At 37.7% G+C, this 22287-nt stretch overlaps 1 protein-coding gene across 1 annotated transcript in view; it reads right to left on the bottom strand.

The window, feature by feature from the left end:
* CA10 (carbonic anhydrase 10) overlaps positions 1-22287 on the bottom strand; it is a 150788-nt gene that overhangs the window by 103758 nt on the left and 24743 nt on the right. The window contains exon 2 of the mRNA XM_071764063.1: positions 17975-18049. Within this exon, the coding sequence (XP_071620164.1) occupies positions 17975-18049 (75 nt within the window). The remainder of the gene's footprint in view (positions 1-17974; positions 18050-22287) is intronic.

Genomic DNA, 22287 nt, shown 5'->3' with positions numbered 1-22287 from the left:
TAGTACAGAATACATCTTATTTTCTGAATAACTTCAGCCTGTGGGTATAGAATTTGATGATCTTTTTAGCAGTAGAAGAATAAAATCACACCTTCCTCGAGAAAAAAAAAGAGCTTTAGGAAGAGAAGTGCTAAATGGCTACATCCAGACAGAGTATAAAACTTAGTTATGCACATGGAAAAGGCTGCAAAGATGACTGATGTTAAAAGTACCTTCTTATGGATCCAAGCTCCTAAATCAGCTCTAAAGTTTGTTATGAATATGATTATCAAATACACCAGGAAATCAAAAATAACATTACCCAGAGGCAAAATCTGTAGCCTCATAATCACTGAAAATATAAGTTTAAGTTGACTTCTGTGGCACAGACTTGCAAATGTATTTAGAAATTGAAATATGAACAGCAGGAACCTGAAAATAGAACTGAACAAGTTAATTATAATTCCTCAGGCTTTGGAACTACAGCTCTTAACCTTTGCAACCTATTTTTTTTTTTAAGAAAAGAAGTGTTCTTATTTAAGTTTCCACTTGATTTCAGTTTTAATTTTAATCAGTTGAATAAACATACTGAAGTAAACATTCTCTCTGAACCAACAGAGAAACTGCTCCTGCCAAATGGGGTTTTAGAACTATAACAAACTGGTTCCATATATTGGCTGGGATCTCCCCTCAGTGCAGCAATCTGGGTTTAACACTAGCAAAAATAAAGTATTCTTTTTAAAAACATGAGTTATATTAGCTCATCATATATATTTCATGTCGATATGATTTCAATTTGTGCTCTTAGTGAAACTGTGAACACAAACTGTGCTATTCATTTATATAATTCTTATTTTTCTGTAAGAGCCTTATGTGTTCTAGGTATGTGCTTTAGGATTACTTATGCACTTCTACTAGAAGTAATATCCAGAAGGCTTAGTAAGTACAGATTAGCTCTCTTTAGTGTTCTTGCTTCTGTTTAAACTTCTTTTAACACAAAGCTGCCAAAGCTAAGTCAGTAATCATAAATCCTATTAAAATTGCCATATATAAATACCAATTCACTACAGTTGAAGTTTGCCCTCAAAGAGTTTTACCAGTATGATCTGGAAAAATAAAATCAAACACCAGACATACCATCAAAATTGTATTTCTTTCCAGTTTACTTAACTGGGTTTCTGCAGTGTCCCACGCAGGCAAGAAATGGAATAATTTTTTTTTTTGAGCCTTGGCAGGACAAATAGATTATTATTTTTTTTTCTTTTGAGAAAAGCTTTGTGTCTTGATCTCTCCTGACAGTCCATACATAAAATGACTTTTCTGTCTGAGTTTTAAGACAGTTGTTTCAAGAATCAAAATAACTCAGTTCTGACCCTGATTTTTAAACATCTGTAGGAAGTGTAGGGGTACCCATTGAAATAAAAATCACTCTTGGTTTGAATTCATCTTAGTGGAAGAGCAACAGTGGTTTAGCAACACTAAGCTACGTGCAGTGACTGAACTTATTTCAGTCTGCATGCATTTCTTCTTCAACAGAGAAGACTGAATAGGCTACAAGGAAAATGCAAAGTATTTATTTCAGAAATATTTTCTGCCTAAGTCAAGCATAAGCCACAAAACCTTTGCAAAAGGAATAAAAAATATACTTCTCATGGTTAGTGTAAGCAATACTGTCTTCACTGTTAGCAACAATTTTAACTTTTTCTCAGAAGAGAAACAGGTCAAAGTCTGAGTCTGGCAGGTAGGCAATTGTCATTGGAAGCTTCACCTCCTCCACCAGTGATACTTTTCTTTGTTCTGCACTATTAGCAGTTGGCAGCCAGGGTAGTGGATGGAGCTAGTGCTGAGCCAAAGGAATCCAGCAGATCAATATAACAACAAGTCCTGGACCACTTATAACCAGCCCACTACCTAAGGTACAAGAGGAGTATTAATTTCTTTACTGTAGCATCAACTGTGGCCAGTTCAATAAAAATGTTCTCTACACATAATTTCTTGGATTTGGCCTGGTGGTTTGCTCCTTGGTCTTGGATGTGAAGTAATAATTTTTGCTGTATTTATCTCTGAGATATTTCAGAATTATAACAGTGGTGCTCTTACTACTACACCGATTTGCTAATATTTCCTAACAAGAAAGAAGTAGCTAACAACAGTAAATTGTTTCATCCATGTTCTGTTTTTGCCATGTGGCACATAAAAACAAGAGACACTGCCTATGAAACAGAGGGGATATTTGCAGGTGGCTGAGAAAAAAAATCTCTGGTTTTGCTCACACAGCTGAGTTTGTCCATTTTCAGCTTTTCTTCCTTCAAGAAATACACTCCAATTTACAGAATGAAAAACTGTAAGCTCTGGGAAATGTCTTCTGTAATACCATCTGAAGCTTCTTGCTGCCATCATTGGTGGAAGGATTTTGTGATGCATTTTAAATCAAAAGTTCTTATGAAATGTGTCTGGGTACAGCAGTTCAGATGGACTGCCTAATGTGCAAGTCGACAGCAGTCATCACAAACCTGCCTGGCTCTCTCCAAAGATGCCACTGATTATGAAGTCTCCAGTCCTGGAAATTTCTTTGAAAAAGTAGAAAGCAGTTTTTGCAGTCTAGTGAGGTTTCTTTAAGATCTCTTTTCTCTTGAGTAACACTTAGAATTCCTTCAGAGTTTGAAGAGACCATAACTCATTAAAGAGAACTTGTGATACACTTACAAATAAGTGTACAGGCAGGGAAGTGAGACCATATTCAACACAACTCTGTAAGTGCCATAATCTTTTCTACAGAAAACTGCACGAGCTACTTATTATTTAGTTTTTTAACTGAGCCTGTTTAGATCATTCATAAGTCAATAGTGCTGTAATTGCTGCCAGCTTTTTATATATTGACAAACATAGGCACTGCTGAAAAACCTCCTGGTGCAATCCATACACAACCAAGTCTTCTGTGTCCATTTTGAAATACTTGAAGTAGCACTTTTCACATTATTTATTGTCTGCTGATTTTTCAGATCAATCTCCCTCTGAGTGTCACCAAAACTGTCTAAAAATCTGAAATTGAATTAGGAAGTGATTCTCATTTCTCTGTTGAATTTGGTTCTTAAAATGGCTGAAAGCCTGAGTGCCTCTTTGTTAGTTTAAATCGGATTTTGTGTAGACACTGTACTTTTTTTCTTTCAGATGATCTTCTTTATTTTAAATAGAAGGCAAAAGGATAAAATGTGGCTTAAACTTTATCAGCAGATTCAAACTATTTCTTCAATGTTGAGACAGCTCATTTTATGGTCCTTTAAGAGATTAACATTTCTGACCTGTGAGGGACAGTGCTGAATCCCTGAAAATCTGCCAGCCTTATACAGGTTCTGATAACAATACTGGATCAGGAAACATTTGCTGTCAACTTAGCATTCTGTTTTCCACTGTTATAACCTTTGTCAAAAACATGGTAATGGAGAAACATTAGCTGTATGGAGAGGGTTCCAAACTGGTGTTTGAATTAATAGAGTTGTGCTGATTTTATTAAGAAGAGAAAAAGCTATCCAGCCTACCTTTAACCATCTAGTATTTTTTTTGTTAATTGCTAAATTGGTAGATTTCCTTCTTCTGTAGTGTTTAATAGACCCAGTCTCTCTGTTCTTCTGGGAAATTCTGGTTGCTGTCTCATGCTTTTATGTATTTTGATGCACTTTATAGTCCTCACCTGTCCTCAAGAGAGTTGATGCCTAATTCAGTGCTAGAACTCCCAACAAAATGACACTACTTTGAATTCAGTGTTGGTTGGTTTCACTTCATGAACTGAGGAACTGAATGTTTATGACACCTTTTATTTCCTTGGATTTCACATACTCCAGATGACAGGAATAATTTTCAAGAGGCCAAGTAAAGTGTAGAATCTGTTCAAGTAGAACCTAGGCAGCTGTGACTTGCCCATGTCTTTGTGAGCCTCAAAACACGTTTCTGAATAATCTACAGCTCTAAATTCATTTTGAACAAAATTTCCCTCAGACTTGTGTTCTAGACTTTCAAAAATAGCAAGCCCTTGCCATATGCAAAACCTGTTTTCCACTGACATCTTCATACTTCTTCTGTTAAGACTAAAAAGAAATATATATACAAGCATGCTCTTCTATGTTTTCTCCATAACACCATTTATCTTATTCCTGTTCTTCTGACAGCTTGTCATGCTTCCAGAGCTTGTATTTCAATGAATGTTTCAGCAGCTCAATCTCTTTTTGGGTGCCATGGTCTGGCCTCAGTTCATCCAGCTGAAACATGGCCAAGCATTTGTAGGAGCTGCAGAGATTTATTTCATGAGAGTTGAAGGTGGAATAAGCAGCATCAGGCTGCCTCCCCCCTCAGTGGTTTTGTAATGCTGGGCTTGGCTCCTCTGGATCTTCCTGGATGAAGCTGGCTACAAGTTGCACTGACTGTGATACAACAGCAAAACACCATTTTCTCAGATACTGCTGTGTTATTCTCCTCAGCTTCTGAGAATCAAATTACTCAATGGCAGACAGAAAAATATTTTGGAAACCTTTGCTGTCTCTTCTCCCTTCCTGGTGTGAGAGAAAGCACAAGGAGTACAAGCAGCAGCAGCAGCAAATGGCTCAGAGTTGTTCATTATAACTGAGGCAAGATGCTTGTTGTGCCTAGAAAAGCACAGGCCACATTAGAAATGTCCTTTGAAAGCAAAGTAGAAATTAATTTGGCATCCTAATTTTTCTGATAAATAGAAATCCCTCTATGGCAATCTATGCATCTGACTAAAGTTATTTTTTTTTAAAAAGTATGTGTTTGAAAGCACATAGGTACACCACTTCCAGTTATTGCTCAGCAATCTGAATGACCCTAAAGATATCATCAAGAAAGTGATAAGAAATTTAACTTCTATAGTACCTAAATAGAACTGTTTAGTGCAGTGGTCAGCAGAAATAGGGAATTAGCAGAAAATGATGTAAGTATTGGTTTATTTGTAACATCAGCACATTGATGCACTGGGCTCAGATACTGTAATTTGATTGGCAGTGCTTTATTAAGTTTTGGCTGCATTTAAGTAGACTGGGAGTGCTGTTATGAAGCTCAAGAACATTAATCCAAGCTCCAGCTCTCATTAATACTGATGAGTGAAGGCAGTTAATTGAATTATGTATGAAGTACTGCTGATTAAATAATATTTCATTCCTTGCTATAGAATTAACTCTGCTTTATTAACAGCCACTGTTGTCTCTGATAGTGAATGTCAGAGGGACCTTATCTCAGTAATTCACTTTCATTTTTTTAACCATCTGTTCAGGTTACTTATATATTTTAATCTATTCCTGTTTCTACTGGCCTTAGAAATAAATATTTTTTCTTTCCCAAATAATGGTGTGATATTGGAAATCTTTTCCTTCCTTGTAGGAAAGGCTTCTATGTAACTTTTCAATTAATTTTTCTCACTGACAATAGAAAAAGATTCCACAGATTACCTAAACATATACTTGTGATCCCATCTCGGGAATGAAATACAGCATTAACTATTTTTATTTTACTTAGCTGCTGATTTCTACTTTCTACTTTTTCTACTGTTTTCAACTATTGCATGAAAAAAACAGGGCCACTCTGTTAATGAGGGAGGGAAAGGAAAAAAATCCAGGCAGGACCTGAGGTCATAAACAAATTTTAAAGCTGGGTTTTAGAAAATAAACTATTATCTTTTCAAGAACTCTGCTGAACAACTACAAGCAATACTGTCCTCACCAGCCAGCAGATGTTTACAATTAATCTCAAAGACAAGACAACTGAGAGAGATCTCAGTTATTTAGCTGTTCAAAGACAACATGACAAAAGCTAATTAGGAAAGTGGCAATGATTTAAAACCAACAAAAGCCTGAACATTGTCAGGACACGTGGGTTACCCCTGGAACATGTTGTTAGAAGGCATGTTCTTTCATCCTTTTTTTAAGCTATGTTATGAGTTGGCAAAACATCCTGAAATTAAGTTTACTGAAATTTGGTACTAATACATCTATTAAAGCCTATGCAATGCTGCAGGTCTGGCACATGACAAGTATTTTCAATGCAGAGGATGTGCTTTTGTGATCAGCCTTGAAATAGTCTAAGAATGAGCCTTCTGGTGGTGGTCAGACTCCTGGCCATATGGAAAAGGTTTTCAGTGCCCTGGAATGAAACCTTGTCATGCACAAGTGACAGAACACCACCAGCATATTTTAACAGGAGCAGAGAGAAAGGAGAAGTTGTAACACATGTCAAAACACAGAAATGCAACCTTCTCACTATTCCATGTATTTCCTAAAGACAACTGAGGAGCAGTCTTTAAAAAAGTCTTTGGAGAATAGAGAGCTCATGGGAAGTACCTTTGTATAGATCTGTTACTGTTTCCCACTGTTTACACTTGGGTGTCTCCAGAAAAACTATTTTTTATAGCTTGATGTTATAACGAGAAACAGTGAAGGAAAGGCTTATAAAACTCTTTAATGCAAGTGAAGCAGGTATTTCTTAATCCAAACTGCAAGAATACCATCAGTTAGGATAAGAGAGTACAGCAAGGCTTCTAATTAAGGATATTCATTCTTCTGACACAATTTTTTCCCCTTGGTATTCTTTTAATTATGATCTAAAACAAAATTTCAGGAATGCAAACACTATTTGAAATGTGGTTTACTGGTTTACAGTTTGATACTGAGGTATCTCTTCCAAAAGAACTATAATGATAAGTAATCTGCACTTACATTTATGAATAATGGAAATGGTCTGTGGCTGAAGCACTGAACTCCCAGAATCAGAAAAATTGAATTTCTTCCAATATACTTATGAAGTCTTGTATAATTTGTATCAAAAAAAGAGGGGTGTCCATAACATTTGCTGCTTACAAGACAGGATTTATCTTGATTTTTCTTCTACTAAAATGTGAAGGTGCCATAGCCAGACTGAAATGAAACTCAGTTTTCACAGTGCTGTGAAGGGCAAAGTATCTTAATCAAAGATGATAGAAGGTCCCTCTCTGAAATCACTGGTTCATTCTGTATTTTGAAGGATATATTCAAGGAACCCAGAACAAGGACCAAAGGCAAAAACACAGAAACCAAAGCTAGAAAAATGATTTTCTTTTCAAGTTACAATTTGAGCCACTTCACCATTGTAGTTTATTTCTTTTGCTTTGGTAGCTATAAAAAAAATGGAAGAAAGAGGTACCAAAGGAGGTTGGAAAAGTGCAGGTCCATAGAACAACCCAGCTGGAATTTTGAATTGCCTATGAAAATATTGATTTCAGAGTCACAGACTGAGGAACGGATGAGGAGGAGGCTGATAGCCATCTGTGGAGGAAGCTTTGCTTGGTTCTCATGGGCTCCAAAGATCATGAAGTGCTGCTGAGGGTGCCAGATGGCCTGATGCCACGAGGCTTCTCAGTTCCAGCAAACAAGCTCTGGGAAGCTTGCCCATGAAATCATAGCATATATCCTAAAACAAGCACCATTTGATATTTCTTCAATCTGAAAGCTGATAAGAAGCAGATTTTCTTTCCAAAGCAGCTCAGCCTTCTAGGGCTTCTTTTGACTGTTGGTATTGAAAGCATGGCAGGGGAGCCTCAGGAGAGTTGTTGGCAGCAGTATAAGAAGTGTTTACTTAGGATTTGGTGCCTTTCCTCCAATCTTATTTGGTTTGGCTACACGTTTCCACATGACCCATTCCAAAGACAGTGGCTGAAGAATATCCACTGATTTACAGTGCTTTCCACATCCTCACATCTCTTCAGTATTGTGAGGACAAGTGATGGTTTTTCATGTCAAATGTTGCTTTCTGTTCTCTCAGTCAAAGAAATCTATTTCTGCAATAGAGAGAAACTGAACCCTCTTCTTTCTTGTAGAGAGAGCTGTACCTGAGGCTCACTGTTGTTTACTTCCATAGCCACAATTAACACTGAATTCTCATGGAACTAACCAGATATGAACTTGCTCATAACTAAGCTGAGTGTGTTTTTCTCTCCTTTTTCTGCTTCAGAGAAAGTTACTCTAAAAGTCTCATTAGTGTCAGCCAGCAGAGGGCCTTGATGCAGGCTCTGAGTTGCTTAGGTGCAACACCTACAAATCAGCTTCAACAAAACTAAGTGGCAAAAAACCAGATGTTAACTGTGATATCTTGTGATGAGACCATGACAGTGCAAAACCACTGCTGAGACTGTGAGTCCATGACATGAAATGCATAGAGGCTTCCACCCCTGGTGCCTTAAATACTGGAATTTCCTTAAGTATTTCCAACACTGTCTTGTAATGTGCCCTGAACAGCAGAACTGTGCAGAGCTGAGAAACAAAGGTATCAGAAAACCCCAGACATGCTGGAAGTTAGTGCATTTGGGTAGAGGTGCTTTGGAATGCTTGTATAACAAGAGGTTCTTAATTTGTTTTATTTAGATATTTATAATAAGCTTGAAAAATGAAGATTAGGATATGAATTGCATACCTCTTACATAATTTTACACCATGTGCACCTACAAACAGAACTGTAGTAATTTTTACTGATCAATTTTCACTTTTATACCTCCTATTAATATTAATAGGATTTTGGTAGAATCCAAAAGAAATTCCCCACACCACTCATTCTAGGGCAAATCTGAAATAAAAATATTGGAGAAGAGACCCAGTCCCACAGAGTCTAAATTTAGAATGAGAAATACCTACAGAACACGGTGAACTCAGTAGGTGATTCATTTCCTGGAGAAGATGATTGCTAAAAGCTCAAGTACCTCCAGAAGGTCACTCCCACCTTCAGAAAACATACACAACAACTTATTTTTAGAGTTCTGTAGAAATGCCTTGCCCACACAGTAAATTGGACATCTGCTCTTGTATTTAGCTGCCAGTTTCGTGAAAGTTAAAAATTCTGGGCTCACTGTTTTTACTAAATAAAAATCTCCATTTATTTCAGTCAAAGCAAAAACCAGTTTTGCATAAACTGTTGCTCATGGACCTAGTAATCACATCTGAGTCTGCTGTTGACATTCTTATGCTTCGTTGTGGGTTGCTGGTCCTCCCACAAGCACATTCCTGACTTCTGATAGAGCAGCTGGAAAGGGTGTTGGTTTCAGTGCATACAAACTTACACTGCTAAATCAAAGAAAAATGGTAACTCTCCTCCTTTCTGTTGCTATCACAATATAGAGATGCTGTTCCTCTGCCCAAATCAGCCCATTCTCCCCGTGCTGATCAGCAGCAGCTGACTGCTGGGTCTGCACAGGAACACTGCAGTGCTTCTTAGGTTATAAATGAGAGAATCAAACACCCAGGATGAAAAATCCAACTGAGCTCATGAAAAGACTAAAGTCTGGTCATTTCTGCTGAGATTATTGTGGAATTCAGACTGACAAGGAAGAAATTTGGGCATTAGCTCAGTCAGCCACTGGGGAGATGTAAATATATTTGGGATAGTTATAGTTGGGGTAGTTATTATATGAGATATCTCTTGGTATTTAAGTTGAAAGTGTGGCAAGGAGAGAATATAAAATAAAGTTGTATTGTGAGGTTACTCAGCCATTTCTAGGTGAGACTCAGGATCATCTTGAGGTCACTGAAAATAGGTATCATGAAGTGAAATGAAAGTTAGGGAGTAAAAACACCAAATGTAGAGATTCTTTGAATAAGGACACTTGAATCTGGTCCTATTTGTTAAATTTCTGCTGTAAAAGTAAAGTACTTCTCTAAAATATGAATTTACCTGTATGCTTAAGACTACAATACAGAGGACTCTTGTGCAGTTTAAGAAAGTTTTAGAAGTCACATCAGGAAAAACTTAGTCTCATAATCATAGAAAATGATGTACTGGGATAGTTTGCCCAGTGCCCATTTTCTGACAGCAGATTCTGTCTTTAAAAGAGAAGATATCAGTCCACAGAACAGGCCATTTGGAGGCAAAGTGGAGCTTTCCTTTACTGCCACAAAAAGCAAAATAAGACAGAAGTTCTTGTACCACTCCTTTTGCCTTTAGTACAGAAAAACAGGGCAAAAATGTTCATTTACTCTCTCTACCTTGGGATAGTAAATGACAGGGCTTTTTACAACTATCCTGTCTACAAAAGCACCAGAATCACACAGAATGCAAAGAACTCAGTGCTCCCTTCTGCTCCCCAATCCCACAACCAGGTTTGCAGACAGATCATGCTACAAGATTTAGTGCACTGTTTCTTTACAGAGGGAAATGTTAGAGAGAGGATGAAATTCTGTATTTTAATACAGTTTGAGAAATGTGACACACGGGTGCATGATTGGTAAGCAAAAATACACTCTTAAAAAAAGATTCTGAAAATATTACCTTATTAAAGCCAGCTGACATTATTCCAACAGCTTTTTATTTAAAAACCTGCAACTAAAATCCCCTATTCTCCAATTATGAACAGTATGCTCCACAAAATTCTTGCTGTAAATATGTGGCCCAGCAACAGAATTGTGTACTAAGTAGCTGAAGGTGTCTTTATGTACATTATGCATGAAAACCAATGCAAACTCATGTTGCAGAACAAGGTCAAGCAGGAAATTGAAAATTAAATGCCAGTATCTCAGAAGTAGCTTCCTGAAGGGCACATTAAAAACAGTTTACCAGAAATCTTCCCAGAAATAGGCAAGGACATCATTCACTCAAACCCATTTCTTCTGCTCGTACTGGTTTAATGTCATTTAACTTTTTCTGGATTTCCCTTTAATATGTGGTAGAATTTGGGAGGTGGGGATAAACTAATACTTAGTTATTTACCCCATTTTCAACTTCTAACAGAATAGAGAAGACTTTTCCAAGGACTGAAGTTGTTATTTAAATATTATCTACACACTTTGGAACTTCACAGTCAGAATTAGGCACAAAATGATAAAGTATGTGCCTCCTGGGATCTTCTTACCCTCTTGCCTGAGCAAGTTGGATGTACAATTCCCAGAGCTTTTTGGGAGAAACTGTGCATCTTACCTATTTATCTCCTTTTCCTTGGCCAGTTATTTGCATCTGAAAGCACTTAAATAGAATTTGTAGATCTGCTCATCAGTCTTAAAAAGCCACTGGGACAACTCCATTGTGGTTACAGTGAGTTACAGTTGTAGGAAGAGAATCATCTTTCTGTGCACAAATCTTACCTCATTTCACATCTCAACAAATACCAATTTTTCATTTTCATCTTTTTTTCCACTCTCAATTATTTTTATTGCTTGAGCTTAGGCATAGGACTTGCATTAAAATAATATGAAATAAATTGGCACACAGTATTTAAAAGGCTCTCTAAAAATGAGTTTACACTGGACAGTGTTATTAACTGGGAAGCTATATCCAAAGAATTGACAGTGGGAATAATGTGTCCAAGGCCCTGAGACAGAGCCTGTTCCAGTGGAAGGACTTTCACTGTTTTCACCAGGCTCTGTGTGAGGCACCATCTTGTTCCTCCTGTACTCTCCAGAACTAAAAAGCCACAAGTCTAGCAGCAAAGCAATACACTCATAAATGTGAAATTACAACGAGCAATAAAATCTTGAGAGGCTACTTTCTCTATTACTTTAATTTATAGTCCTATCAGCCCATTTAAAATGCCCATTAAAATACCAAGTAAATTCTAAAGATGTCAGTATGTAGATAATAGAGCCTGCCAAGGCCATGCAGTGTGTTTCAGCCATATTATAATAGGCTTCAGTCATTTATTTCTTCTTTATTTCAAGAAAGTCTAATTTAAGACTAGGAAAAAAAGCCTTTTGAAGGTTCCCAACTGCTGGATAGGAAAAGCAAAATGGAATCAGAACTCATTCCTAGGAAATGGCCTGACATGCAACAAGGAATAAGTACTCTGCAGCCTAGTCTGAAAATTTTTAGAAAGGCTGTGGTACATGAGATGCTTTCTCCTCTCTCTTATGCTCTGTCCTCTGAGCCACACAGAACAGCTAAATCCTGCAATTCTAAATAGGTAATAAAGATGGGAATTAGCCATCATTCCTGTCTGCATCTGACTGAGATCCACAGGAGCAGCTCCTCTCAGAACTGAGCACCTCATCCAGCTTATACCTGGTAGTGCTGTGGTGACACCAGGATGATCCCAGGTACAAAGGTTCATTCCTTCCAGTCAGCCCCTCCCGTCCATGAGAAGCAAAGGTTGCAGTGTTACAAGATGACATCCTCAAAAAGCACATTATTGCTCTGCAATTGCAGGGTAAACACTCAAGGAGAAAGTAGATGGAGGCACAAGTGTGTAAATTAGTAATTTGAGTCCAAGTGAAGAAGCTGGAAAGAGATGGTTTTATATACAACCATTGTAAAAGGAATACAGTCTTGTAAGGATTGATTTTTTTCTTTTTAGTTATTTTTAAAGACTCAGCTTATATCCTTATTCAAGAGATGCAGCATTTGACTCAGCCAGCAAATCCCCCTGTTTCCAATGGGACTTACATTTCACACAACCCTACTAACCTAGAATTTTTTAATCTGTTCCTGGTCTACTTTTGTACTCCCTGCTTCAGCCAGACTTGCTTCTAATTATTCTGGTATAGAAACAAAGTAACACCTGGATCTCAGAGCCATTACTAAATGTACTTGGCTATTCTGTGGCCTGCGTGTATCCACCCTTCTTCCTTCATCGCTTCTGAAGCTACAACTTAGTATTAGTGCCACAGTTTCACTGCAAATCATCACACAACAATCTTTGAACCTTTGAAATAGAAAATCTGGTGCTGCATATGAAGGAGGGATGCCAGATTCACAGTGCCTGTCCTCTTGCCTGCTGTTACTCTGTGGGGGCAGCTGTACCACATCCAAAAGATGTGGAGGTCTCCAAAGGATCTTCAGGAACAGGTATTTTCTTTTTTAATCAACAGCACAGGGACACTGGGCAGACAAGCCTGATGACAGGTATTCAAAGCAGTTGGTTTTTTCTCTCCCAGACTCCCCGTTATTGCCTTGAATACACCAATATCCATCTTTTTACCTACATATAATTTAATATTTGTGAAATGACCTCTCTGTGTAAAGACCTTCATTCTTCACCTGAACACCCATAACTGAAGCTTCTAGGTACTAAGGACACAGAAAAAATAAATTAGGGGAAGGACATAAAAAGATGCTGAAGAAATACCTCTGTGCTGGGTTGGGACATGGATCAGCAATGTGCTCCAGTGTCAAGTGAACAACTTCCAGTGCCTCCTGTTTATTTTCCCCTCCATCAGTATTTTTATTTCTTGACCAGATACTGAAAGGCTCTGCTGTTGTCTACAGGAACTTGTGAATTATAGCACTGCCATTTGTGCAGCTGTAGTTAACGACCTGTCAGGTTTCCCATTATGATCTTATGTTGTTATTTTCAGGGTTTATGTCCTGACTATAAAGTTGGTGACTGTTTGCTCTGAAAACAACAATGCATTTTTGTACATTTTATAAATATAAAATGAAAAAGCGACCTAATATAAAACCACACTCAGAAAGGAAAATGTGACAATTTTAAGTATTATTTTCAGCAATAGAAGAAACAATCAATAACATTCAAGAAGCTTCCTTCTTTGGCCAGAGCCATTAACTATTGTGTGATTTACAGCTCTGAGCAGGGTCAGTGGGTAGCTGGGAATGCATTCAGTAGGTAACTGTATTTTATGGTGAGTTTCTTCATAAGAGACAGTAAATCTCTTGACAGCCACAAATAAATAGCATGTGCTCAGAAATATCATTGTGGGGTAAAGTTATATGATAGCTGTATTTTAATGTGTGTAACAGAAGTAAAACTTCTCCAAATAATATTTCCACATACCCATAGGCAGGTAGACGTGGTAAATGATGAGCATGGATTTTTGCTCCTGAGTGTTGAATGGATCCATGGTTCAGTGAACTAACAACAGACCTTTTTAGAGAAGTGTAGCAGAGGAGGAAATTTTCAGAGTGCAAATAAGTGGTTTCAGACTATCAAGTCAATAGCAGTGCCCTAAATGAAGACCCTACATAATCCTTACTCATGCACACATGTGGTGCTTTCAGAAACCAAGTTCTCATAAGCTATTACAAAGAAAGGACTTTTATAATGCAGGGAGTGATTTCTGCTACTATCCTTCTTGTAGAAAAACACATGCTTACACAGGAAAAAATGAATACTATGAGGTAATTAATAGCCAAAGCTCTCCTCCTTCCATAATCAAGCATGGCAGATGTCATTCCTCACTTTCAGTTTGGAAGATGCATCTAAGGTCCTACCTAGGAATGAACCTGTTCTTTTTTTTTTAAAACAAAAGCTTAAGAGTATGTGCTCATCATGGAAAGATGAACCCTTCACAGGTCACAGATGTGGACTTACAGGATTTTCACTTTCTCCCAGCTCATAGTGGGATGGGCTAGTATTTTAAAAAAAAGAACTTGCAGAAAGAGCAATTTTTAAACCAACAGCAAGTGTAGGTCTTCAAAATACTGTAATAATTGTATACTCCACAGCATGTAGGACAGCAGATGCTTTTTGCTTCCTGTTCTGCTGGTTGAGGATTTGTACTGCATAAAAAAAGTAATTGTAGTACTGATATCCCTAAAATTGTCCTCTAACCTAACAGCAAACTGTGAGGTACAATAATTGATAAGGATCTGCACATTACTGCTTTGAAGGGCTTCCATATGAGCACATTCCTAAAGTAGAAGGGAGACACTTCTTGTATCCTAGCAGGAGGAACCTGTAGGTTCAGCAGGAGAGGTACGAGACAGCTGGTAACACAGCAAGACACAAGATGCTGTCCAAGGAAGTATTTTTTCCAAAGGGAAGGCTTGACCTTTGCAGTGCCTGATTGGAATACAACTTGAATCATCTGGTCCTGTCAGTAACCGAAGCAAAGTCTGAGATAGAGCTGTTAGATGCAATTTTTCTTCCATGGGTAACTTCAGAGGAAAATACAGACCCAAGAAAGCTCATTAGACTGTAACAGGGAAAAGGACCTGAGCAGCAATGTTGAGCAGTGCAAAGAGAAGCTGGGAAAGAAAGTGTGATTGGTCTTGCACCTCATCTTGACCTAGATCCTCTCCTACCAATCTGATGCACATCAGTGATTCTAAACCTCTGGTTTGTAATACATAATTTGAGTTATGAATCCCAGAACCTAGGAAAAAAATATTTGTGCCCAGGTGAACATGTTACATTAGAAAGTAATATAAAATAATTTTTAAAAAATCTATTCCAGAATATAGGGAGTCTTGGATTTGGGGAATGTGGTGAAGTATGGTTTGATTTCATTAATTGCTCAAAGACAAATCTTTGACCACAGGTTCCAAGCTGCTGACAAGCAGCACTTGTCAGGACTTGACTTAAATGCATTCAAACCAGACTACTAAGAGGAAAAACCTATGAATGGCATATTCTAACCATGGTATATTGTGATATGCTCTTAAATGCATTCTTACACAACTGCACATGAAAGAAGATGTAATAGTTCAAAGAAAAAATTACTGACTTTGCTTTTAAGTAAGCAAAAAACATTCCCACAGCCAAAGCTGTGACAGACAAACCCTAGCAACTCCTCCTGGAGTGTTTTACAAAGTTATTACACCCAATTAGCTACCTCCATGCCTGTGGTTGCTCCCCCAGGCAGCTAGAGAGCTGTGTTCATGTCAATCATATTAGCTGAGATGCCAGTTTTGAATTGGAGTGACAGAGTTTTGGACCAATATTCCTTTCTAGTATCTTTGGGGATTGTATCTTCCAGCCCTGAGACAGGAGAAACAGCTGTAGAAAGGAAACATCTTAGCAGATGGCCATAGCTTCTTGCCTTGGTGCACAGCAGTCAGCAGTTCAGCTGCAGCTCCTCAGACTGCCTCACAGCTCTCACCTCTCAGGTGCTAATTAGCATCTCCTGCAAGATCTGATGTGTGGCTGCTAACATGATGGATAAACTTATTATGCACTAACATATCCTTCCTGATGTGTTAGTCTGAGATCAGAACCATAAAGTGCATCCTTGAAATGCCTTAAATATGGCTTTCAAAGACTCCAAAATCTAGGTGGTGCTGAGAAAAATTAGTTGTTTGTTCTGTAAAAATTCATGGGAGTTTTCTCTTCTGCTGAGGCTTCCAGTCTTTGAAAAGAAACATTCCAGTCTGCAAGAAATGTGCCACCAATTTACCTTTGCTTTCTGCACAGCTGCTTCAAGTGAGCTGTTCATAATTGTCCTTCTGGACCAGCTCTTGAGGATGTGTGCTGGGCTGGGCCAATATTCAACATGTAATTTAGGGATTTCTCAGATAGGACTTCTGACTTCACTCTACTCTAAAAGGTCTTATCTGAAAGTTTGAGACACAACAGTTTCCTCTAAGGATGCTGCCAAGTCTGAATTTCTCAGGGTATTAAGACTGGAATATCACAAGCATTACCTGATAATTTATATTTCCTTACATGCCAATTGAATTATTTTTCTCAATAATTTCAATATTAAATAATTACAGGATGTGTCATGCAACTCAGGAAGGCTGAAATTTCTTCTTGAAAGCAGGTGAATATGTTCTCCAGGTTTCTTCCCCTGTAATCAACATTAGTAACTAAAAATGCACAAGAATGTGCTACAGCATCTAGGACAGCCCAAACCAAACCCAAGTCAATCTGAAAAGCACTTTATGCTACATCAATATGTAATTAAGCTCCAGGCTTGTAGATGTTGGTTTTCATGTGTGCTTTTCACAAGAATTTTGCTGCCAAAACCTCATTGAAATGCTGAAATCTTTAATCTTATTTGTACTTTTCCTATTGAGATAATCAGCACTTGGGATATTTTGAGTGACTGACAGATTATAACTGTTGCCACAACAGTGAAAATATCTGATGGTGCATCAAATCTACATATTCTTAGGAACAGCTCACACAATGGCCAAGTAGTTTTCTAGTACTTTGAAAAAATTGTCTTCATAGAATCATCTAGCAATTTTCAGGGTGCATTCATGACAGAATTTGATGCTCTATTTTAGCTTACAATATATAGCTAAGATATATAAATTACTGCAAATTCATCTCAATTGCACTGAAAACATACTCAGAAAAATAATCACTGAATCTTTCTGTGTACAATGAGTGAGGAATTTACTGACAAAGCAGCTCCACAACTGAACAGAAAAAGGAGGTTGCTTAAGGGGGGTCCTGAGTCCCTTTTGCAGTGGAAGCAAATGGTAGTGGTTAAATGGAACAGTGAAGACTCAACATAGTGATTCATAATGAAAGGAAAAATAATTTACAGAAAGGGACCTTAAAGAAGGTCAGGTGTTGAATGTAGGGCAAAACCCAAATAAAAAATTGTCAGCCTTAGAACTATTAGTGTCCCAGGCAGCTTGAATCCTGAATTGAAATGTGTTAGAGATCCAGAGCTAAAAAAGACCAAGCTCAGGCCTGCTCAGACCACAGGGTATTTAAGGACTATATAGCATTAGGACAACCAATACACATGAATTTCACTTTTGCCTATTAAATTTAGCTGGTGTTGCTTATTTAGGTCCTTTTTGCTGCCTAGAGACTATTTGCCATTTACTAAGTCTAACTGAAGCCAAGTTAGAATTTAATCTTTTTTCACTCACTGTTTCTTGTTTCCAAAACAAAAATTGGTGCAAGTTGCATGTTAGGTTCATGTTTCAGAGAGGCTCCTTTCCTAATATACTCAAATTTGTAGAAATGGGATTATTCAGAAGTGCTGCATCAGATAAGGAAATCCATCCAGTCAACAATACTGCTTTTCTGTCCTCCCTTTCTCTTTTCTATACACAGAACACCCACATTCACAGAGTGGCATAATGTTAGTTTTGCTGAGAGAAAGCAAAAATGTCAACCAAGCAATTTGTTTCCCAGATAATGTCCATCTTTGGATGATGTATTGAGAAAACCCTTTCTATGCTTCAATATAATGTGATGTTGAGTACTTGTGTATTTCAAATCTTTGCAATGGATTTAGAAAAACCCAAACAAAAAACCAAGAAATTTCCCCACACCCAATTATATTTAATTCAGTGAAGAAATATTTAAGAAAACCCAAGATTTTAAAATTACACTTACCTGGAACAAAGCTTCCCTGGACCACCTCCTTATAAGCCCACCAGCCTTCATGGATTTTTGGTGAATTTTGTTGAGCTAGAAAGAAATAATAAAAAAAAAATCCATAAAACTAAGGCAGGGCATATGAAATATTTCATTACATAAATTTTGGAAACTGTAACAGGGTGTCATCTTATACAGAAGTCTACTGCTACTTAGTATTGGCAGAAGTACTACTACCCATAGTAAAGCTGATACCAAGATTATTTTTTTCATATTTTTTCAATCTGCTGCATTAGTAAGGCACAGATTGCATGAGATAAGCAAGAAAATTAGATTATCAAAACCTTGTACTAAATAATTGGATCTCTCTGCAATTGTTTCAACTATTAGGGAAGAGTATAACCTGGCATGACTCTGCACATTCCACAGATAGCAGCATATCCTTATCTCTTCAGTACACATGAAGATGAAACATGTAAGAAGGAGTAAAATAAGTAAAATAAGATGTTGTCCCACAGACGTAGATATAGATATAAAATATCTAAAATAGAGCAAGAACGATGCTGGAAGTCCTGCTGATTTACAGAAAACTGAGTCCACTGAACAAATAAAGAGGAGAGGGAGGTGGCTGAAAAGCCAGGGAGACTATGCCTAGTGCCATGCTCTTTCTTGGACCCTGAAACCCCAATGTTTTACACCAGTTCAGGCAAAATGGATTGCAAAATAGAGCACAGAGTGACAGAACACAGATTTCCACTCCTCTGTGCATATGAAATCTAACTTGGTGCCAAAGATTTATTCTGATGGATCCTACAGGGACTTTGCTTAGGAAAAAAAGATATTTATAAAGCTTTCATTTCTCTGAATGCAGAAGGAGGAGGGGGTCTGTTAAGGACAGGGTGGAAAGTTTGTCTTTCAAAATCTTCTTCTAAATCCTACTTTAATCTAGGTTATGCAAGTTGCCAAAAGGTCCTATTAAATGAAAAAAAAAAAGCTATTCTCTGTTTTTGAAACACAGTGAGACCCATACCTGGATTAGTAATGGAATGAGAGAATATAAAATTAGACTGAACAGACATAAGAACAATCCTTGCTGAGAATCATACCTGGGCCACTTACACCTGATGCACATATAACACAGGATTTCTGCACTTGGTGTATCAGTGCCCATCTGACAGAGTGGCACTGTGCCTGGGTAAACAGGTTCAACCTTATGGCTCAGGAATTGTTGCCAGTGATTCTTCATATGTGCCACCTCATGACACTGAAAATAGCAGAATTATCTAAGCATTCCTCTTATTTCAGTTTAACTATTGTACTTCTCATTGCAGTTCTCCCACTTGAGGACCATAAAAAGATACATGGGTGCTTGCTTTGTGGGTTCTGATGCTTCTGTGTTCCTTCCAGAGCACTGCTGCTCTTCCAAGGCAGCTCCTTTTTTTGGCATGACCTGTCACATAAGACACTAGGGAATAAAAAAGGTCTAGAAAGTACTTCTGTATTCCTAAAGAGTTGAGTTCCTTAAAACAAAATTTATTTGTGATATGCCAGAGATTTCTGCTTTTACTACAAAAACCTAGAGCATGCATTTTTCTTCCAAGAAACCTTGTTGCTTATGCACCAAAATGAAAAGGTCCAGCTGAACAGACCCTTTGCTGTTAGGAGCAGATCACCTGCACAAGTGGCTCTGCCAGAGCAATGTCAGCACCAGCACTGTGTTCTGCTATTAGCAGGGACAGGACCAAATGCCACGTTTGCCCAAAGTGCTGTAAGACATTGAGTGACCTCCATTTGTGACAGCATTCTCTCCCTGGGTACTGAAATCAGGAGTATCTGAGAGCTCTGCTGAAATAACACCATTCTGTCAGATCTCTTTCAATGCAGCTGCTCTAGAGGAGACAGGATATTTATTTGGGCCTGATATGATACACGTTGCTTTCATTTTGTCAGATTATTGTAGGTCTGTCTCATTGTGAAGCATAAAATTACAAGCTCAGTTCTGCAAGGTGGTGTGCATTTTTCTTCCTAGTGGCTTCCATGTACAGGGTCACAAAAATGTACAGTAAATGCAAAGAGCAAAAGATGCCAGTGCCCCAGAGAGGGAGTAATCAGTTAACTATATATATAATTTACAGGTTAAAATCAGTAGGTTTACGATTCAAAGAGAATCTGTTGCTCAGTAAGTAAAACTATTTCAAAATTTTTGGATAAGGTTGTATCAGATACCATGATGGAGGTGCTGGAATATCTGCAAAAAATTTGAAGTGCCAAGAGGTCTCAGTGGTAATGTAATATAAATGCTGTAATTAATAAAAAATACTCCTAAGCAAATGTGCTTATTTGCAAGATATAAACAAGGCTTTCTACAATTACTTATTTATGTTCTATACTTAAATAGAAGATGAAAAGGCTGGTATCTGATGCCCTGTCAGTCACATCTGAGCATAAGCCAAGAGCAGACTGCTGCCAGAGCAGAATTCTCTATTCATTTTACTGCTGTTTCACACAGATGAAAAGGGTGGAGAACAGAGCAATTAGGGAATCACTGCAGGTAGGGAAAAAAAAAACCCCAAAACTGAATTTTACTGATCTTCTGTATTAATCACTCTGCATACTTATCCCTGTTCACGTTATGAGGGTCTTGCTTGTCATAACCTGTCTGGTATTGCCAGGATAACATTTTGATAGCATTTTGATCACTGTTACTTTTTCTGCATAGTTATGCAATTAACAGGAAAACCAGCTGTAACTGTGATCTATAGTTTCATAAGAAACTTAGTGCAAAACTTTAATTCATTGCTAATATTTTGGTGTGGAACTCACAGAAAAATGACATAGCTCTTACTATAAGAAAAAAAAAACAAACCCATACACAAATCTGCTGTTACAATGGTGAACACTGAAGATGAATGATGTATTTATAGGGTATTACATGCTGGTGTTATCTGCACTTTTATCTACCCTTTGTGTCCCAGAGGCTATTGCCTTTACAGGCCTTATCCTGTTTCTCTCCAGGGTAGCAGAAGCTGTTGCTTGGCTCTGTCAAACTATTGGACTTTCCACTCAGAGTTTCATAGTTCACCCTGAGTAGCTTCAGAACTCTCAAGGTCTCTTCTTCAGCCACTGATGAGTAATCCACAATGGCAGTGTTTTGTGAAAAAAATTCAAATTTGGGGAAGAAAAATTTAATCTTTTTTCCTAAACTCCATTTCCAGAACCTTGGCTAATGTACAAGCTTTCTAATTATCTTAAATACCTTCAATTAATCAATTTTATGTGTGTGTGTTGCATACTGTGAAATGCAAGGTTGGCTTGCCTAAACTTTGGAGGAAACAGACTTAATTTATAAAATCAGTTTCAACATTTTCAGACATATAATTTGGCTCACATCAACGAATGGCTCTTAAAGCTAAAGGAATACACATGCATAAAGCAGACTTGAAAGCAGGGGAACTAAGAAGATTCAAATATCTGAAAATTCAACTCTTTGTAATGAATGTTCAGTTTGTTTAAAAGAAGTCTGTACATAATTGAAGTTATTATTTAAGATGTTTTTATGCAGGCTTTTTATATTTAAAAACCTATCAACACACACTTCAGAAACTGTATAAAGAGCCATTTATAAGTGAATAGTTACAGGACAAGAAAGGCTACTTTGCTTATGAGAGAGGGAAAAGGAAACAAAAAATCATGAAGGGATCAATAAATAAAATGCTTTCATCAGCTATGCCACATTTTTTTTTTTAGATAGTGTTTTGCTCAGAAAACATGCAAATGCTCTTTCATTAATACTTTCCAGTTCCATAAATCCTTCTTCTACCATGTGCAAAAGCTCTGACTTCTGCTGTGAATTCTAAACAGTATCCAACACAAGCAAAGCAGATGTGATCTGGTTTTATTACATCAGAGGGCAAAAGTAAGGCACTGTCCTGGGAGTTCTGCCATGGCACAGAGACCTGACTGTTCTGTGTACTTTCTGGTTATGGGAATTTTCTCTCCTGATAAGATTCCAATTAAAAAGCTGGGCCAAAGGCTGAGATTTCCCAGGAGCAGACTCGTATGTGTGCTGCTAATGGGGACAGTCTGGAACGACATAGCTAACACCTTTATCTACTGCCCCCAAATAGTGGAGTTTTGATGAGAACCACCAAGTGTCCAGAGCAACTAAATGCCATTTGAAGGACCAAAAACTAAGATGTTTAGAAGCACTTAGGCCCATATTAGTCTGCTCATTCTGTTTACAGTACTCATGAGAAGTATGCAGATCTTTGGTATTATCTAGAAATAATTCTGTTAACAGGGAGTAAATACTATGGATAAGGCTCAGCTCT

Source organism: Heliangelus exortis, chromosome 20 (genome assembly GCF_036169615.1).
Source record: "Heliangelus exortis chromosome 20, bHelExo1.hap1, whole genome shotgun sequence".
NCBI classification, from domain to species: domain Eukaryota; kingdom Metazoa; phylum Chordata; class Aves; order Apodiformes; family Trochilidae; genus Heliangelus; species Heliangelus exortis.
Note: the sequence above shows the minus strand (reverse complement) of the source record. Positions and strands in the feature narration are given on the sequence as shown.